Source organism: Gasterosteus aculeatus, chromosome 9 (genome assembly GCF_964276395.1).
Source record: "Gasterosteus aculeatus chromosome 9, fGasAcu3.hap1.1, whole genome shotgun sequence".
NCBI lineage: Eukaryota > Metazoa > Chordata > Actinopteri > Perciformes > Gasterosteidae > Gasterosteus > Gasterosteus aculeatus.
The window spans coordinates 15,844,715-15,863,696 of NC_135696.1; the positions used below are offsets into that span (position 1 = coordinate 15,844,715).

General features: G+C 43.8%; 1 protein-coding gene across 6 annotated transcripts in view; it reads right to left on the reverse strand.

The window, feature by feature from the left end:
* Positions 1-2,694: 2,694 nt before the first annotated feature.
* Positions 2,695-18,982, reverse strand: part of bnc2 (basonuclin zinc finger protein 2) — a 143,565-nt gene continuing 127,277 nt past the window's right edge. For 5 of the 6 annotated variants that reach the window (XM_078109092.1, XM_040186827.2, XM_078109093.1 and 2 more), the window contains 2 exons: positions 14,433-16,849; positions 2,695-7,956 (listed from right to left, as the gene is read on the reverse strand). In XM_078109092.1, the coding sequence (XP_077965218.1) occupies positions 7,134-7,956; positions 14,433-16,849 (3,240 nt within the window). In that variant the 3' untranslated portion in view covers positions 2,695-7,133. Of the gene's footprint in view, positions 7,957-9,007; positions 9,082-14,432; positions 16,850-18,982 lie in introns of all 6 variants that reach the window. The other variant, XM_078109094.1, reaches the window with a different exon arrangement.

An 18,982-nucleotide genomic window follows, 5' to 3' on the forward strand; every position in this document is an offset into this window, starting at 1 on the left:
GCTGTGCTTGCATCTTTGCACTCCTCCCCACTCTCCATCACTGTCCATTGATGTTTTTCCCCTCTCTTTCTTTTCCTCCTCTTCCTCTCTCCTTCCTTGGTTGGTCTTGGAAAAAGAGCTGCATGCCTCCACACTTCTGGACAAGACTGATGGCTCGTCAATAGCATTAGCCAGCGTTGCAGGCCTCACTGGTGTAGAACCAAATCAATAAGAGCCAGTAAAAAGTTGTGTATGTGTATGTGGTGTGTCCTAGCCAAGGCTCATGTTACCACAGATGAGTTTTTATAAGAATTCCGGGGTGACCATCTATTTTATTCTCTTTTAAATTCACATTTCATGAGCAATGCACTAGCATTTCATAAGTGCTTCTGCTCACTGTCATCCAGTCTCTTTTAGTATAATTATGAATTCCACCCTTCAAAAAGTTGAAAGAAATGTCTCTATTAAGTGTTACATTAAATATGAATATTTCAACTTTACAGTTATTATATAAAGTAGTTGAATATAAAAGTATTTACTGCTCTTTCCCTCTAAAATATGGAAAATGTGCCTTTAATTATAGTTTACATTTACAATCAATTAAAATACTAAATAGATTTATATATTTTCAATGCAGTGACGATGGTGGTTGGTTTGTAAACATATTTAAAGGATTTTTCAGACGATTGCACATTTATGAAGTAGAGTATACTGAATATAATTAACCCACAGAATTATTGGTCTGTATTGTCATGACCCCGACATACTCACCTATGTTTTTACTGATAATTTCATACAACACAAATAAACACATGCTGACCTAGTTGAGCCGTAGTAGATTCACAGTGTGACTGTTGACAGTGTTACACATCCTTCACTGACTGACGTCTTCTATTGTTGTGGCTTATAGATTAAAACAAGTTTTTCAGAGGGTAACTGGTTTCTTAAAGGCATATGGGATTTTGGTTTAACAAATCTCTCTCTCGTGTGTGTGTGTGTGTATATATACTGTATTTACAGCTATATGCATGCTGCTAACTAGAGAATGACAGCGGCTTGTTTTGCGTCTCTCATATAATGACAGAACAGGTTTGCCATGTCCTATCTCACCATACTTAACTCTGATATGTTGGTCCAATTTTCTTCGTTTGTGTCGGAAACCGACGTCAGAAAAATAACATCTAACCCCAGCAAATCATTTATTTATGCAGAAACTCCAATGGACTGACTAAGGTCAGACGGACTGATGGACATCTCTGCCCCGTTAACCTCTCTACCCCCCCCACACCTCCCACACACTCTCCCTCTCCCCCTGGTAGCACCCTTTCCAGTTCAGACACAGCAAAGCTCGCCCTGTCTGTCCGTTTGTCTGTACGTACACTCACACACACACACACACACACACACACACACACACACACACACACACACACACACACACAGCAAAGAGCGCTGCTCCTCAAAGGTCAGCTGAGGGCTGTAGCCTGTTTGGCGGGCCAATCAATGGCTCGCCAGAAACATGGACAGTAGCGGGGAAGTCATCTCAGCGGCGGACGGCGCCCACCGCCTCACTGGTGGGAGGTCGTCACCAAGAAAGAGAGTGTGTGTGTGTGTGTGTGTGTGTGTGTGTGTGTGTGAGTATGTGTGTTTTGAAGATGGGGGGGTGAGTATCTTTTACAACCCTGTTTATGATCAATAGCATCCAGCGCTATTATTCTGAAATCCTGTGTGTGTGTGTGTGTGTGTGTGTGTGTGTGTGTGTGTGTGTGTGTGTGTGTGTGTGAGTGTTTTGCGCTGTTCTCAACAATGACAGGATCAAGGAACTGGTGTGTGACAAAGAGGAGTGGTGTCTAATTCAAGGTCAATAAGGCCCGTGTCACTCCTTCCCTTTCACAGACAGGAGGAGGCATTATGTTCCCGTTGGTTACCAGAGCACACACGACATCCCTGCTGGAGCTCATATCAATTTGTAATTTGACCCCCAGTCACAGCGAATGATGTCAGCACAGGTCGCTTTTGCAAAGTGTCCCTGCATTTGTCCGTCGTCGTTGTCGATCTATGTCAGCGATGTTTTGTTCTTCTATTGTTACGTGTTTTTATCCCCGTTGACTGATGTTAATATTTATATATGTTAATATTCTTCATAATTCATTCAATTCAATTGTCGATGTTTTGCTAGATCTCTTTAATAAAGGGAGGAACGGTTTGTTCATTTCAAATGACATTTCTTTTTATGGCATCTTCTGTGCTTCTTTTTTTGAATGAAGCCAGTTTTAAGTACTTTTAGTACATTTTCTCTCATAACCTCTAATGGTTACCTAATAACCCTTACGAAATAAGGGTGTTTAATTTAATTCCCGCATATGAGGCTGCATGTCCTTTGTTTCCCTCGTCAGTGACCATCTTACTAATTTGCTAAGACCAGCAGCACCTTCTCCTCATGCCAGTACATCTTTTAATAACTCTATTAATCTAATCGTCCACTAATTGGTCAAGATAGCCTTTTCCCTTGTGATTTTTATCACAGAGCAATTAAGAGCCCGGTAAAATCTGCTGAAATCGGTGTCTTGTTAAAATGGCTTGATTGACACATTGTTTCGGAGCTCTGCATTTTTTTTCTCATGACATGACGGAGAAGCCTGTCTTTTCAATCTACTCTCATAAACTTAAATATAATTACAGAATTTGAAAATAATTGCAATGACAAAATGCCAGTGACTGATAAATCTTTAATATAAAAATTGTACAAGAATTCTGATACAAATTACAAGAGGTATTTGGACAAAATATGAATAAAATTCCATTTACATCCCAAAACCCTTATGCATTTTATGCAAAAACCATAGACAGTTATAATACAGAAACAAATACAAGAAAGGCAACAAAAAAAAAGAAACAATAGAAAGAAACAAGTCTTTTAAAAAGAGGACTATTTTTCCCGTCCTGTCTGCAAATGGGAAACACCTGTTTAGGGACATACAGTATTCATGAGGCTTCCGAATCACCATTTCTACGCAAGCTCCTCTGCTCGGTTCGTTCTCTGCAGTGTGACGATGTAGCCATGCAACGCTGTCGAGTGCCAGTGCACCAGTGTTAAATGAAAACAGGACTCTAAATTCACCAGGTCTTCAAGTTTTTTTTATACTTAAAGACTGTAAAATATAATTGGCACAATGGAAAACATGAAATGAATTAATTCTTGATATTTCACAGGTTCCAGTTTAAATTATTGAGGGTATATATTTTAGGATATTTCACATGAGACTGCAGCATCTATACAAATATGCGTGTGTATTTCTCTTCTATCTGCATATTTCTTGTGAGGTCCCATCTTTGTTGAGCTACATTAACTGGAAAGTTTGCATTGGGGTGTCACCTCTCACCCTCGCCGCTTAGACCCATTGTCCTCACTCGATCCGTGACGTGAACAAAACGGACCGTGAATAACAGGTCAGCCGCTTCAGCCGTTGTGTGCTGTGTAGAATTACAGAATAATTGATGCCCGGCGCTCTTATCAAATATTAAAGATTCACTCCAGCGGTCGGGGGGCCGGGGGGGGGGCAATGGGGCTCTCTGTGTGACGTGTTCTCGCGAATCCGCCGGCCTGCGGTCGCTAGGCAGCACAACGTACCTGGGCCCATTGCGCTTGGAGAAGTGGGAAAGACAAAGATTGGATTGAGGACAGGACGGGGTGGGTGGGGCCTTGTTAAGTGAATGCCGCAAGGCTCCATCCAGACCACTTTCTGAGCCCGATCTCCCCCCCCCCCCCCTCTCTCTTTCTCTCATCGTTAGTCTTTCTTCCTCCCAGAGGTTCGCCTGTTCTTTGCTCTGTTTTCAGCCATTTGCAGCTCCCGAGCTCTGCTGGCGTCACCATCACCATGCAGGACCCGTAAGGAGCCCGTAGGAGGAGGGTGCTGTAATATTTTCTGTGATTATTCAGGGTTTTTTCCCCGGCCCGGCACACACGAGAATACAAACTGAGGTTGTGCACTGAAGACTACTCTCAAATCAAGACGAGCATAGAAGCTGAGGTTAATAGGGCAGTGTTCACTGATGTTAAGATAACAGCTCTTCTTATTCTACGTCCAAACTCAAAACGCTTTCTGAATTAAACAGAGACCTCTTTAGGTAAAACATCTCCATTAATTTGCGGATGGATATTTGATTGAGATCATAATAACAGAGGCCTTACGTTCCGGACGCGGTGCTCGCTCACACCCTTCTCCATAACATGACGTTGGCTTTCTATGTCGTGGCAGCTGTGATGTTTCCTGCGGCTAGAATGTTTCTCTGTCCCCATCTCCTCCGCCACTAGAGGTTAACAAGTCATCTTGTTCCTGTCATCTCTCTGGCCTGTAAGTAGGAATAATGTGTGAGTGTGTACCACTCTCCTCTGTGTGCGCATGTGTGTTTGTACGGTTGTGTGTCGGAGAGACAGCTGTCAGCGGGGTTCCTGGACTAGCACTTTTTTTCTTCTCTGTCACAGCGAGAGCCGGGGGGGGTGGAATGAATGAATGAGGCGGCGAGCGCCTCGGTGAAACCCACTCCTGGGAGAAGGCAGGGGTTCCTGTACTCAATTTTCCCTTCACTTGGGATAAACAGGCAATTACCCATCCCTTTTTTTTTTTTCCTATGCCATGGCCGTCCGGTGAACTTAAGCATACACTATTAGTGTGTGTCCCTGTAGGACCTGCGCTGTGGGGTGTGGCGGTGGATAAGTGAGTGGCGGGTTGAAGAAATGGCTAAGGCGGTCGTTAAATGACTGTGTTCTGACTGACAAAGAGAATAAACGCAACGCGCGAAAGCAATCGAATTATCAGAATGAGAACAAGCACGCACAGAAAAGGAATAGATGAATTGGATTCAACTTAAAACGAACGGGTCAAATTGAATTGTTCTGAGCGCGCGATGTCTTTCCCACTTTTTCCTCTTTCGCTCGGTGTCACAGTCTTGTCAGCAACCTTGGAGCCTGGCAGTGTAACGAAGTGACAAGTGAGTTATTAGACAGAAGAAGCTGGAATGGCAGGGACGCCTCCAGGTAACGGAGAAGCAGCACATTTTTAATGATCGTTGCTGTCATCCTTTCCTCCCTAGTCAGCCTTCCACCTCCGCAACCTTTCCATCAGCATCAGCTCTCTTCTCGCTCCCTTTATCTCACAGAAGAGACTGAAAACTGCATGTGTCATAAGGGTGGAGTCTTTAAAAAACAAAAATGAGGACATGAAATACTTTACTACAATAGGTCATGTCTGTATTGCAACATGGACTTAAGTATGAAATGAATGGAACTCAACACTATTATCGATGTAAGGTGTTAATACTGTACAGCACACCACATAACACTGCATATTTTCCCCTCTGTGTGTAGCACCAGTCAAGTAAGAGAAGATCTCCATGTATAGTAACACAACGCATTGCTAATACATTGATAAACGAGTCGAACTGAGGAACAATCTCTTATTTTTTGTCTTTTTACAAAAAATATTCTCATACTGGACAAAAACATCTCGATGAAGATACATCACCCGCCAATAAATACCCCTTCCCTTGGCTACTTTGCCCAGTTACTGGAAATATTTGTACCGTAAGACAGTCATGGACATGTTAAAAATGTCTGCAAACAACAGCCAGGAAAATGGCAACATTTTTCAAAAAGTACATTTCTAGCCGACACTCAGCAATGGCAACCGATACCGAAAATATTACAGCAAAAGATTTAAGACTGAAGTGCATCATATTGATTCAATGGGGCATGATTTTAAGCAAACACTTTTGTTTTGGTCACAGTTGAAAGACAATTCTGATCTTTTTCTCTTTTGTGAAAACAAACAGTTGTTGCACTGATAACTTTGTTTGACAATGTGACAATAATGTCATGCTTTACACAGATTTCCCCACTCAACCTCCTGAAGGATTCGCCGGAACCATAACTGGCCACCGTACACAAATTTAACAAAAAGACGAGCAGGGACTTTATCAACACTTAACTCCTGTGTGTTTGTGAAAGAGCAGTTTGTGTTCAGTCACACTTGGATTGGATTTGAGGCGCTTTCTGAATACTTTGTTTCACGACTTGGGCAGATCTCAGATTTTGATCGGGGAGGCGAAACGTATTCTGTGTTTGAAACCGAGCACGTGCAAAAAGAAACTGGCACAAGTATGTTGAAGGTATTGTCATTTACCTTTGCACTGTAGCCATCAATGACCCAGAATAACACCTAAACTCACCATTGCAAAAGTCCTCATTATAATAATATTACACATCCCCTTGTATAGATGCAAAGTGCAAAAAATGAATTTGTATACTAAAGCTCATAAACATAACAGACAAAAAAATAAAAAGTGATATCAGTGTAGGAGCCTAAAAAAGCATGCCGGCAACCTCTGAATATCTAACAAGTAGATAAAACAAGTCACATGATATTCTTTTTTTTCCTAGGACTCAGTTTAAAATGTGTCTTTGAAGCTAACATAAATGAGTCAAGCTAGTAAGATGCTACCTCTTTCTTGCCTATAGCTGGAAGTATTGTACTGGACTGTAACATAAAACCATAACGAGAGAGAAAAAAGAAGCAAACAACCATCAACACAACTCTTTTACACCAAAAGCCTCTTGGGACGTTATTTACAGATGAAGCTGTCATGCTTTTGTAACGGGTTCATTTAAAAGCTATCATTACACAAATACAACGAGAAGATTTTCTTTTTTCTTTTTTTCTTTTTTTCTCAGTACTATCAATTCTGCAGGCAAAGTCACAAATAAGAGTTTGAATAGATTCTTTGGAGGTTGGCATGAAAAAGTGGGGAGAAGTCTGAAAAGGAAAGACGGAGTAGTTTATGAAAAAAAAAAAAAAAAAAAGACTGGAGTTTTGTTATAAAGCAAACTCCATGCGCAAGAGCGTCTTCCTTTTCCTCCAAAGAAGGAAAAGTCAAAGGTCACAATAATAAACTGTATTTAGAGTCGATGAATTTTATAGAGGGACATAGAAATGTCTTGCAATGACTTTCAGAGGACGGGCAGTAGGCATACAGGCGTTTGGCTTGTATTTGATGGCCCTGGGCTGGGACTAAAAGCTAATTTGAGGAAGAATAAGGGTGAGGAATGAAAGGAGGAGTGGGCCAACTGACAGCAGGGTGGAGTAGCGGGTCATTCTTTAGTCTATCATTGTAGAGAAGGGCATGTTTTTATGGAGGTTGGGGTTCTGAGAGTGTCGGTTACGGCTGCGCACAGAGCTGAACAACATGTTGCAACCGGGGATTTTGCACTTGTGCATCTCGCGCAGGTGCACAGTCTTGTAGTGCACACGCAGGGTTCCTTTGTTGCTGTACATTTTGTGGCAGATGTTGCAGAGGATCCCGCTGCTGCCACCGTTGCTGCCCCCGGTGGGCAAAAAGAGGAATGGCGAAGAGGAAGGTTCCGACCCCTCACCACGTCTTTCTCCTCTTAGTTCTCTAGTCTCATCCCGATGCCTTCCTTCTGCCTGCCCCTCGGCATGTTGGGAGTAGTCCTCCCCCTCGCTGTTGCCATCATCCTCTTCTCCCTCCTCCTCCTCCTCCTCCAAGTCATCCAACAGGATGCCTTCGTCGCTGCCCTCGTCTGACTCGTGTGAGGAGTGGACACTGCTGCTGGATTGAACGCTGGATGTGGTGCTCAGGTCCAACACCATGTAGTTGTCTGGCTGGCCCCGGGAGAAGCCGTTGGCGTGGGGGGTTTTGCGGTGGTGGTTGAGAGGGTGGTGGGGGTACTCACTGCTCATCAGGGAACGGGCACTGTGGTTCAGGCCAGTGGGCCGGAGGCTGCCGCCTCCGATGCCCATCCCGGCGTACGGGTCCAAGCCCATGTGGTGCCCGGCGTAGATCTTGGCCAGTAACTCAGCTCGCAGGTCCTTGGGCAGTGGCGGGAGTTGGGGGTCCAGGACAATGTCGTCCAGCTCTTTGGTCAGCAGTTTGCGGTGCAGGTTGATGTTGGAGCTGTGCCTGTGGGGGGGGGGGGGGGGGGGAGGGACATAGTCGTAAATCAAAAGGCTCAAGCGTGTGAGGAATTTAGATTACCTCTTAAATACAAAATAGAAAAACGTCTTTTTGTTCTTCCTCGTTTCCAATCTTAATTCTATGAAATGGTACCTGGCTGCAAAGGCTACAGTATTTAAGAACAATGTCACACTGTCGTTACTAAGCTGTACACACGGGCAAATTCAACCTGCATCTCTTCTCAGAAAAACATTGCACATTGGAGCGAGCATCCTGCTAGTGTTTACCGCTGTCAGCATGTCTGCACTGCACAGCCCTCAAATCCAATAGACTGACTCAATTAAATACTCCACCATATTGAATGGGAGTTTATCAATTGATTCGAGCTGTGGTAATGTGATAATCGAGGGGAACTGGATAGCATATTAGCACTAGGCCCCGACAGCATTATTGCATTCGTTCCCTATTGGAGGTGGCTTAATCGAGCACCCCAATGAACATGTCTTTATGTAGCGCTGGATTTAATTAAGATGGGCATTTTTCCCAAACACCAGGCGAACAGTATCACACAATGTACTACAGCTGATGAAAGCAGCAAACGCCATGCTTAAGCCAAGATACAATTAGTGACAATTTCAGTTAGTAAATAAAGCCATGCTACAAGATGCAAGGTGAAATGAGCTTACAAAGTCCGAGTCAATCCCCTTTTTTTCGCTGGAATTTCACAGTTACCAAGTAGGACTGAGAAAAAGATGACCCACTGCACACACGTCACAAAACAACCGCATAACACAAAAGCAAAACTTAAGCAGCTAAATACCTGCGTCAGGTATGACATACACAAGGCCCATTCCTCTCATATAAGGTAAGCACTGACATCAAATATGAATAAAATATATGCAAACACTCCGGCCCTTTTAACGTGAGGGGTTTCCATGCAGGGAGGGCACAACTGTGTCAAACAAATTAAAAAAACAAAACAAAACAAAACAAAAAAAAAAAGGTCATCCTTAGCAGGATGGGCAAAAATGGAGTCACAATGGATAGTAGAGCTTACCAGCAGTGGCAGGGTTGATGCAGTCAAAAAGGGTCCCTTTCCTTTAATTATTTACTTCCCTATCCGACATTGTCCTGCAAGAGGTAGAAATACATTCATTTGAGGGACCCTTTTCTGTGAACCAGGCAACCAGGAACCCGTCCACTCAAGCATCGTCAGCATTGAGGAGAAAGAGCGTGGCAAATTGATCGGCCGTGGCTGTCACTGCATGGGTGTGTATGCACACACATGCTTCTGTGTGTGTGTGTGTGTGTGTGTGTGTGTGTGTGTGTGTGTGTGTGTGTGTGTGTGTGTGTGTGTGTGTGAAAAATGGAAAATATACTACTTCCATACAGCGGGGCTTTGATGAAAAAAGGTTTACAGATTCTTTGTTCTTCTTTTGTCCCTTTGGTCAGTACAGTTACACACATATGGTGTTAACTTATGGCTAAAACATGGAAGTCGTGATTCAATGTCAAACACACGTGTGTGATCGCTTGGCCGTAGGAGGTCAGAGTGTTTTGAAATAGTCTGAAATGTGCTGTAGTCAGTGATCAGTATATGAGGACGGGGGTACCAAACGGGTTCCAACAGGGGCCACAGATTTGCTCAGTTAAGCCTGAAGCTGATGATGCTCGGGTAGGCAGGTCCTTTGCAACATGTCTCCATCTCTATAACAACACCGTCTCACTGCTAATAAGCTCTAAATTAGCCATGTCTATGTCAGTTTTAGATATTATAGTTAAACATGCTAAATATCATGCAGTAAGTAGTCTAATCTAAAGCTCTTAAATACTACACGTACACAATAGTATTAGAATATTACAACAATATCTATATAAATAATATATACATTTACTGTACAGGTATATGAAAAGAAAAGAAATGGAAGAAAAAAAGGCATTTCATGAAATATCATTTGCAACCATTTGTAAATGATTTAATCTCAAGAGATGAAGAGAAGAAGAGGAGCCCAGTTTATGATCCTTTCCATAAACATTTCTATTTAACTCCTGTGCAAAAACCTCCCTGACCTAAAAATCCAAATAAGACGTCTGAATCCACTCACAGTGGGCATAATGCACTTCTCCCGTCATTTATCAGGTTTAGACTTTATGCTCCCCCCCCCACCCCGCTGTATCTTTCCTCCCCCCTCCCTCTGCCCTCTGCCATCTCCATCCCGTTGGCCCGTGATGTGGCTGGCAAACCAATTTGACTCTCTCCTCTTTGCCCAAAAGATGGGGGAGGCCTCCAGAGAGCCTCTTTCTGGCTGTGCAGAGGAGGGAGAGCGAGAGTGTGTCCGTCCCAACCGGCGTTAATCATCTTTAGGTTTGTCTGATGGCCCTCAACCTTGTTTTTTTTTTTGGTCTGTGTGTGTGTATGTGTGTCTATATGACTCATAATGTGTAAATGAGATGGAAAGCTGAGTGTTGTTAAACTGACACCAGTGGTTCTTTGTCTTTCCTGTCATTTGGGGTGCGTTATGAGGTTTTAGGTGGGAGGAAAATAGTTTCAGTAACATTTATCACTCTCTGACACTGTTTTATCTGCTGTGCAGTGTTTCAGTGTGCTCAACAGCACAAGCTGCAAACAGTGGTATAGAGATCATAATCTCCAGATATAAATGAATGCACAGTAAGATAACATAAAAAAAAACATTTTCATGTACTAGAATTCTAATTGATGGCGTTATAAATCTACAAATTAAATAATCCCTCAAAATGCAGTGCAAAGATAATAAAGGGATGTTACATCATTGCGTATTTTAATTAACCGATATTTTGATCCGGAGTGCGTGGCTTTTGCTTACATATTCTCTCTATGAGCAGCAGGCCCTTCACTGATAAGAGACAAACAGAAAGCTAATTGTGAAGCAGTGGAGCCGAGCCCACATGCCGTAAGGGGACCGGGGGAAAGGAAGGGAGACGGAGAGGGGAAGGAGAGGGGAGGAAAGAGACTCTCCGACATAATTAACCTTCACTCTCTCTGCAGTGGCCCGTGCAGGGACCATAGCTACTCGCCGTAGTGACGGAGGGGCGCCGTTTGAGTGTTTGAGAGTGTTAGAAGAGAGAAGCAGGACATGCAGATGAAACAATAAAAATAAAAGAAACAAGGCAAGTGTCTTCAAAAGTTTAAAGGAAATATGAATAACGAGGCCAATAACTGTGATGATCGCTGGTACGCGTGTCTACCCAGCAGTTAATCACGCAGCTTCTTCAACACTTCTGCCGACGCTGCTCGCTCCCCACAATAAATATGCAATCATTTACCGCCGGGCGGCTGGCAGCTTGGAGAAAACACCCCAGCGTAAAACCACACACACCCACATTCTCTCGTGTTGGTCCGTTTCACACTTCACAACAAAACCATTACATGCTTGCTCAAGGGCACATTAAATCCTTTTATCCTTTCCTGCATCGCTCAGTGTGAGTTTGTACGGTTCAGCATGTGAACTAATGTTTGTTTATTTGCGTGAAATCCTACAGTCTCCTAAATTGGGCGGGTATCCAAAGGGAACGAACGCTGGGGATACTTTTGTTTCCGTGGCAGCAACATGTCATTGGTTTTTCTCAGTAGATCAAATGACCTCTCGACCGTTTTCTTTTTTACTTTGATACCAGGGCTTTTGATGCCGGTGTCGGGTGGTGTGTTAACGTGCCTTTTCACTCGGTCAATGGGCTAATCAGATATGCAGAGGTGCTTGGACTTTTCACGTGGCTGTATGTCTGTTTGGGAGGAATCGAGAAGAGGAAACCAGGCTTCGTTGCATATTAAAATACTGCCTTGGCATGTGTTATTCCAATAATATCGACAAATAACCACATGGTTACCTTCATCTCATTAAAGTGAAATGTGGCTATTCTTTTAATGGTTGTTTTTAATTATAAAGAGGATTATTTTGTGTTGACTGTTCCTTTTCTTTATGTCTAAGATGACAGAGCAGCTTCTGAAAAATCCTGTTTGCAAACACATCTGAGGAGGAACATTTAAGTTTGTCTAATTTAATGTACGTTCTCAATAACATTTTGTGCAAATGTCTTCATGCAGTGTAATCTGCAGTGAAAATCAAATGAATTATATTCCAGTTTTGTTGCAGCCGTTACACTCAAACAGGCTTTATGTTGTCATGCCAGGGACAGATTTGACGTGAGCCCGGTTTGTGTATTCACTGTATCTCAAAGCTCCCGGATTCCTCTGTCTTTGTAATGTTCTCCTTCCTGCTTTTTTGCTCCCGGTTTGAACCAGCGGCAAAGTAATATGTCCCATATGCTATTCAGAATTTATCCCCCCAGAGAGAAAAGTATGTAAACAATAGGCTTAGGTGACCCAGAGATATACCCCCCCCTCCCCCCCACACACACACACACTTCAAAGATGCTTCACAGCAGCAATTGTCCCTCTTAACTACGAAATGGTCTCTATCTGCCCAATGTTCTGTTTGAATTACGTTTAAATACTGGTGTTTTATCATGGAGTCAGTTTGTCACACACAGATAAACACACAAACATCTAGATTGATTCAGGAAGAAAGGGAGCATTAAGAGAGTTAAGGCGTTGCTGTTTCTCGGTGTAATATAGTGTATTTTTTAAGCTCTGAATCACTCTGCTCACCATTGCCCCCCCCTCCCCTCTTCTTTTCTGATGATTATTTTATGTTTTAGCAACCTTATTCATTTTAGAGACACATTCCACGAGTCGTCTCACGGTCCTGATTACCGATTCCAGGATGAAGAGACTTTGTTACATAACTGAATTGAACTGTCTGAATTACGCTATCCATCTTTGAACCGACGTGATTCTGATCAATATCTGCTGATTAGCAACGGAGCTGGATTCATAAGAGTATTTTCAACTCTCTCTACTATCTACCATTGAAATATTTTCTCAGGTCGAATTCCCCTCATCTTCCTTTTTGGAATTCAGTCAGAAGTCCAATCAACCACTGTGACAGCATTAAGAGAGTAATCACAAAGGGATACGGTAGATAGAAGAGCAAATACTTTTCTATCTCATAGTTTTGTATATGCGTGTGTGTGTGTGTGTGTGTGTGTGTGTGTGTGTGTGTGTGTGTGTGTGTGTGTGTGTGTGTGTGTGTGTGTGTGTGTGTGTGCGTATGTGTGTGCGTTTTGCATCTGCATGTGTGTCTATGTGCATACACATGTTACGCAGCAGGTCGGTCACACCGCAGGCACCCTTTGCTCCTAAAGCCTTGTCAAAAGAAGGCACTAACAAACCGGTGGCAGTTGGCCACACTGAGGCAGTGCATGCTATAATAACCCCTCCTGTCAACTTGCTGCTGTCGGCACAGTTGCGTCAGGTGAGCAGCAGGGTGTCACCTTCACTAATGTTACCGTGTCTCCTGTTCTGCTCCCCCTGTTCCCCTCCCACGTTCATTCTAATAGAGTCCCAGATTCACCTGCTTCCCTTTACATGCTGTTAATGAACAAGTCCCGGTAGGAACAGATGCCACCAAACAAAAAACAAATGTAATCAAAGGCTTGGGGTGGAGAAGGAGCAGTTTGTGTGGTTGGGGAGGCTGTGGGTGAGACAAAACACACTGAGGAAAAATGTTCTCTGGGAAGAATTGTTTCCCAATTGTTACTAAGTAACTAAGGAGTGTGTTAAAAAAGATGTCTTCCTTAAATAAAAAGCAACCCTGTCACAGATGTTGCAAGATAAAAAAGAGATGAGATTATACAAAACAGTTTCTATTATGTATGAATATAAGGGTTTTTTTTAAAGGATTTTTTACTGTCTATGTGAAGTATTCTACTTATTAACCACATCACCTTAAAGGTGCTCCTATGATGCAACCCCCCCCCACCCGAGTGGGTTGGAGGAGCCTGTGCTCGCCCAGGGCAACCTGCTGCCACTCCTGCTGCAACATACTGTATATATTCTGCTCAGCGAGTATGTGGGAATGATATGTGCTAACAAGCCCAGGTGAATAAAGCTAGCCTCACCTCCTAATGCGCTAATACATGCAGCGGTTTGACAGACCGCTGTCTGTTAATATATGCGCCTCCACAGCTATCACAGGGTGAGGTAGTGAGGGCAGGTAAACAACACACTGCAGCTGCAGGGTGGTTGGGTACTGCCTACCGCTTCTTTGGAAATGTGTGTGTGTGTAAGTGTTTTTAATCATGACACCCTACTCTTCTGAACTCTGACTTGCCACGGAGCAGATGTCCCGAAAACATTTTTTTAGTGTTGCATTAGCTGACAGATGTCAAGTGTTATCTTATCCACCTAAATATCGTACAGTATGGAATTACTATAGCTACATCTTTTTTTTTTAACATGAAGTGGAACGTCCCATCTTTCACAAACATGCTCCGTTGATGACTTTAATGAAACCACTATTTCCCCTTTTAAAATGTAAGCATTTCTATTGAACCTACCGGCAAAACCGTTAACAAAAAATGGTTGAAGTTCTTGCACTAACCTGTCTCGGCTCCGCCGGGAAGGGAAGGCAGCGTTGCAGCCAGCCACAGTGCATACATGCATCTCTTTGAGGTGCACATTCTTGTAGTGCAGTTTCATGCTGTAGGAACTCTTGAAGCTCTTCTTACACACATAGCAAATCTTGGGGTCAGGACTTGAGCATGGATCTTCCTCTGGTGATTGAGAAGAAGGGAATTTGGGCGGACTGGCACCGTATCCCATTGAAGAGATGAAGCTCTCGTGTAGAGCAGCCATGCTTGCAGCAGCAGCAGCTGCCGCCATTCCTCCATTATAGAGGCCATACTGGCTCATGCAGAACATGTCGTAAGTAGGATCGTTGAGTTCTTCCTTGATTCTTATAGGTGGCTGATGAGGGGAGGACAAGGAATGACCCTTGCCTTCCATTTCCTTTCTGAATTGAGCCTCCTCACAACCCTCATCTTCTTGTTCCTTGTCCAGGCACCTTCCACTCCGACTGTGTTTTTGCTGTTCATCCACATCTATCAGCTCATCACGGTAAAACATCTTGGAATCTGAGGTTTCGGATTCGTTCTCAAAGTCTCTTTCGTGGTCCTGGTCCTCAGAGGTGAAGCTGCCCATACAACGAAGCTCGCCAGAGCCTTGAAGATCATTTCCACCCCTGCTTTCACTACCAGTCCCTTCCCTGCATTCATCTTCACTCTGTCTCATCATTCCTCTCATAGCTAGACCGGGACTCATCTCATCCTGGGAAGGGGATTGTTGCCCACTACCACCACTGTGGTTTCCAGTACCACTGCCACTGTTGTTGTTGCTGTTACAGTTACCATTCATTTTGATATTGTTGTGTAGAAGCGTTGAGTGATGGTGGTGATTATGGTGGATGTCATCGTCATCATCATCTTTGTCGTCATAGTCCTCCGCTACGTCAATCACTTCCTTTTCAATCTTCACTGGCATGCTTGATTTGCGAGGCTTCTTTTTGGGCGTAGGTTCACTAAGGCCAGTGTTGTGGTCGTGATTGGCATTATGTACATGCAAGCGGTGGGACATGGGTCCTACCTCTGACATGTGGACATTATTGTGTGAAACCCCTGCACTAGACAGGAGATGTTGTTGTTGTTGGTGGTCCATCAGGGAGGTACTGTTGGTGGTTGTGGGTAGGATGGGGCTGGTGGGCAGTGATACTGGAGGACTGACCAGGTCCGCTGGGGACAGTAGTGTGCGGTAGAACGGGGGCACCGGCTGGACGGGCTGCACTGACTTCAGGGAGGGGAACAACAGTGGGCTTTGCAGCGGTGACTGAAGCATTGGGTCCACCGGTGGAGTTGTGAAGCCCAGTGGTGGCCGTCCGGGGCTGGTGAGGGTAAAGCCACCATTCTTGCTGCTTGAGATGACAGGTGTACCAGTGGTTGAACGGATGAGGTCCTTGTCACGGTTGTTGCGCAGCATGGGCATGTGCAACCGCGGATTGGGATTAGCACTGTGGCGGTTGCGGCTGCGTAGTGAGCTGAAGACCATATTGCAGCCCTCGATGGTGCAACGGTGTTTGATCTTCAAGTGTACAGCGTTATAATGTATCTTAAGGGTACCTTTATCATAAAAGGTTTTGCCACAAGAATTGCAGCACACACGACCCTTGCGTGAGGTGGATCCCATGCGGCGCATGCGATGCATTTTGGAGGAAAATGAAGCATGGCTGATGCTTTTTGAATGCTCGTCCTTCACAAAATGGTGGTGGACTTGGTGGTGAACTTGGTGGTCACTTAAACTGTTGGATTGCTGAGGTTGATTTTGGGACTGCTGTTGGCCCTGCTGCTGTTGGAGCTGCGTCTGCTGCTGCTGTTGTTGCTGCTGCTGTTGAGCCTGCTGGGTGGAAGGGGTGGGAGAGATGGGCGATGCCCTGTGGTTGGGCTCTGTTTTGGGTTCAATGTTGTTCATGGGTCCCAATGCTCCGCGACTAGGGCTCTGGCCTGTGCGGAAGGGTGACAGGGACACTTCTGACTCACTGGTGTCCACTTGTTCACCTTGGTTTGGCAAGCTGGGCTCCCGCAGCCGGAGAGCAGATGGCTCCATAGGCAGGCCGTTGGGGGGCAAGCCGAGCATAGGGGCAGAGACTGGGTTGATGTATTGGAAGGGCAGGAGGAAGGCTAAGCTGTTGGGGATATTCTCAAAATGGTGAATGCTGGATGGGCTGCTGCTTTCCAGTTGCGTCAGGATGCCTGGGCTGCGGGACCTGTTGTTGCTTTCAATGAATGTCCTGATCCCGGAGTCTGTTTTGGAGGAGGGAACTGTAACCGCCTGCCCTTCCTTCTCCTGAATGGCCATCAGTTCTACAATGGACTTGGTCTCACCAAAGCGCAGAAACTGCTGCAGGGTGATGATCTCTTCTTCTCGGGACATGATGGTCCAGCGGTCCAGCACCTTGCCTGCAGCATCCTAGATGCACCAGAAGAGACAAGAGAGAATACGAAATGCAACCATTATTGATTGCGCATAATCAGTTTGGTCAAAAGAGAATATAGAGCAAGGGTTAGTATGTCAGGGCAAGCTCTCCTGCACATGAAATTCTAATCCGGAGGGACGGAACTTTGTCAAATATCACTTTTTTTCGAGAAATCATTCCTGAGAATGTGGGCCACAGGTGATGACTGTATCCAAGAGTCTCAAGCAAAAACACTGTTGGGTGGTTACAAGCTTTCTGTGAATTACAATATTGTGGGGATATTAATCTGGGAGACTGACAAAACAGCTTTGTAAAAATGTGAACTCTTGCTAGGACTCCCTCTGTACATAAACGGCACCTAGGGATACACATACACAATTGTGTGAGCTAGAGCAGATATGGTAGAAATAATAGCATAATTAGTGCAGGCCACTAATCGCACCTCGGTTGTCAGGCATTTTTCTCAGTGCGTTCTCCATGTCTGAGGCAGTGAAATCCTTGAGGGAGGATGGGACTGCCACCCTATGTATCAAGGAACGACAAAGAGCCGACTCATGTTGATTTAAGCCTGGTTCCTTTCCAGCGGCATTAAGCCTGTGTTCCTTTCATTTGGCTGGCTGCATATTGACAGTAAGATATTAGTGAGGTCTAAAGGATCAATGTGTCTGACAGACGCAGAACCTTACATAAGGCCATTTATTATTTCATTTAGAACAGTGTCAACTGATAAACCATTATGTAAACACTAACAATAGGTCATTTCTTAGGACTTTTTTCCAGTTTCCATCATAGGAGACCGTAACTATTCCGTTGGGAGACGACCATATTCCAGTGCCACTGCCCTTGTTACATAATATTTTACATTGTGGATTTTTTGCGTGAACGAGATATAAATCTCGATAAGGCCAGACAGAGACGTAGTGTAAATACTTCACACACAGGTTCCCGGGGAACCAGGCTTAGTGATATCAAGGGAATAACGCAAGCGATGACAATTAGTCACAGGGAAATGGTAACACTTCATATGTGCTCCCAGCTACTGCCATCTATAAAAGATAAATGGCAACTCTGGTGTGGAATAAAAAGCTATAAAAACCAACATCACAAAGCACAAAGGGTCTGTAAGGAGAAAACAGAAGATAAATGTTTAAAGAGAGGCAGTGAAAGAGAGAGAGTGCAGGAGAGACACGGAGGAAGAAGAGCAGAGAAGCATGAGTGTTTTCATATCATGCCCTCACATATACTGGAGAAATAGATTCTTCTGAGACGAAACATCAATAGTCACTGGGGTATTTGTTCTTAAATATACATTAAAAAACATTTTATACTTTCATTCTGTGTGCGCTCTGCAGTTTTTTGCCTAGAGGTATGACTTTAAATTCTAGCCTGGGCACTATTATTTTATACTGCATGGCCATGTGGGCATTAGTTCTTCCACTTGATTTAATTGAAATGAAAAAAAATGAGAGCAGATTAGAAAGTGAATCTTTAAATAGGTCCACAGCCAAAACCTTGTTAAGAAAAAGAAGAAAAAGTATTTTTATGTTTTCTTAGTGACAAAAAAAAGGTTAATTTGTGAGTGTGTGTAATACATGAAAAACAGTACACGAACAATTCTAAATGCAATTTAATTGTATTATCCTAATAAAAAGTGTCTCCTATTAGTACTAAATAGGAATAGAGTTAATTGAGTGTAAGTCATAACAATTTCTTATCTGGCACCCTTTTGTTTCTGATTTAATTGACACTATAACATTTTTGAGAACCCCAAGATGACAAAATGGAGGTAATTTTAATGGTACTTCCGTTAATAAATATGTGGGATTAGTCTCGCCCTATAAGTGAGGTTATGATTATACTAAAACTTCAAATCTTTGCAAGCTTAAACACATCAAGATGATCAGTTGGGCAAAATCTCTCTTCAACTAACTTGCTGCTCTTATTTACTGACTGAATCAAACAGGGCTCAGACATTTATTCCATCCTCAACCAGTCCCAACCTGTGCCTCCACTTCCCCAAATCAGTGACACAGGCCAAGCTGCAACTTATTAGTGTAAGGAAGGGTCAGCCTGAACAGGTCAGCAGTTCTGCTCTGCACTGTACCCGGCCTACCCTGTTCACTGGC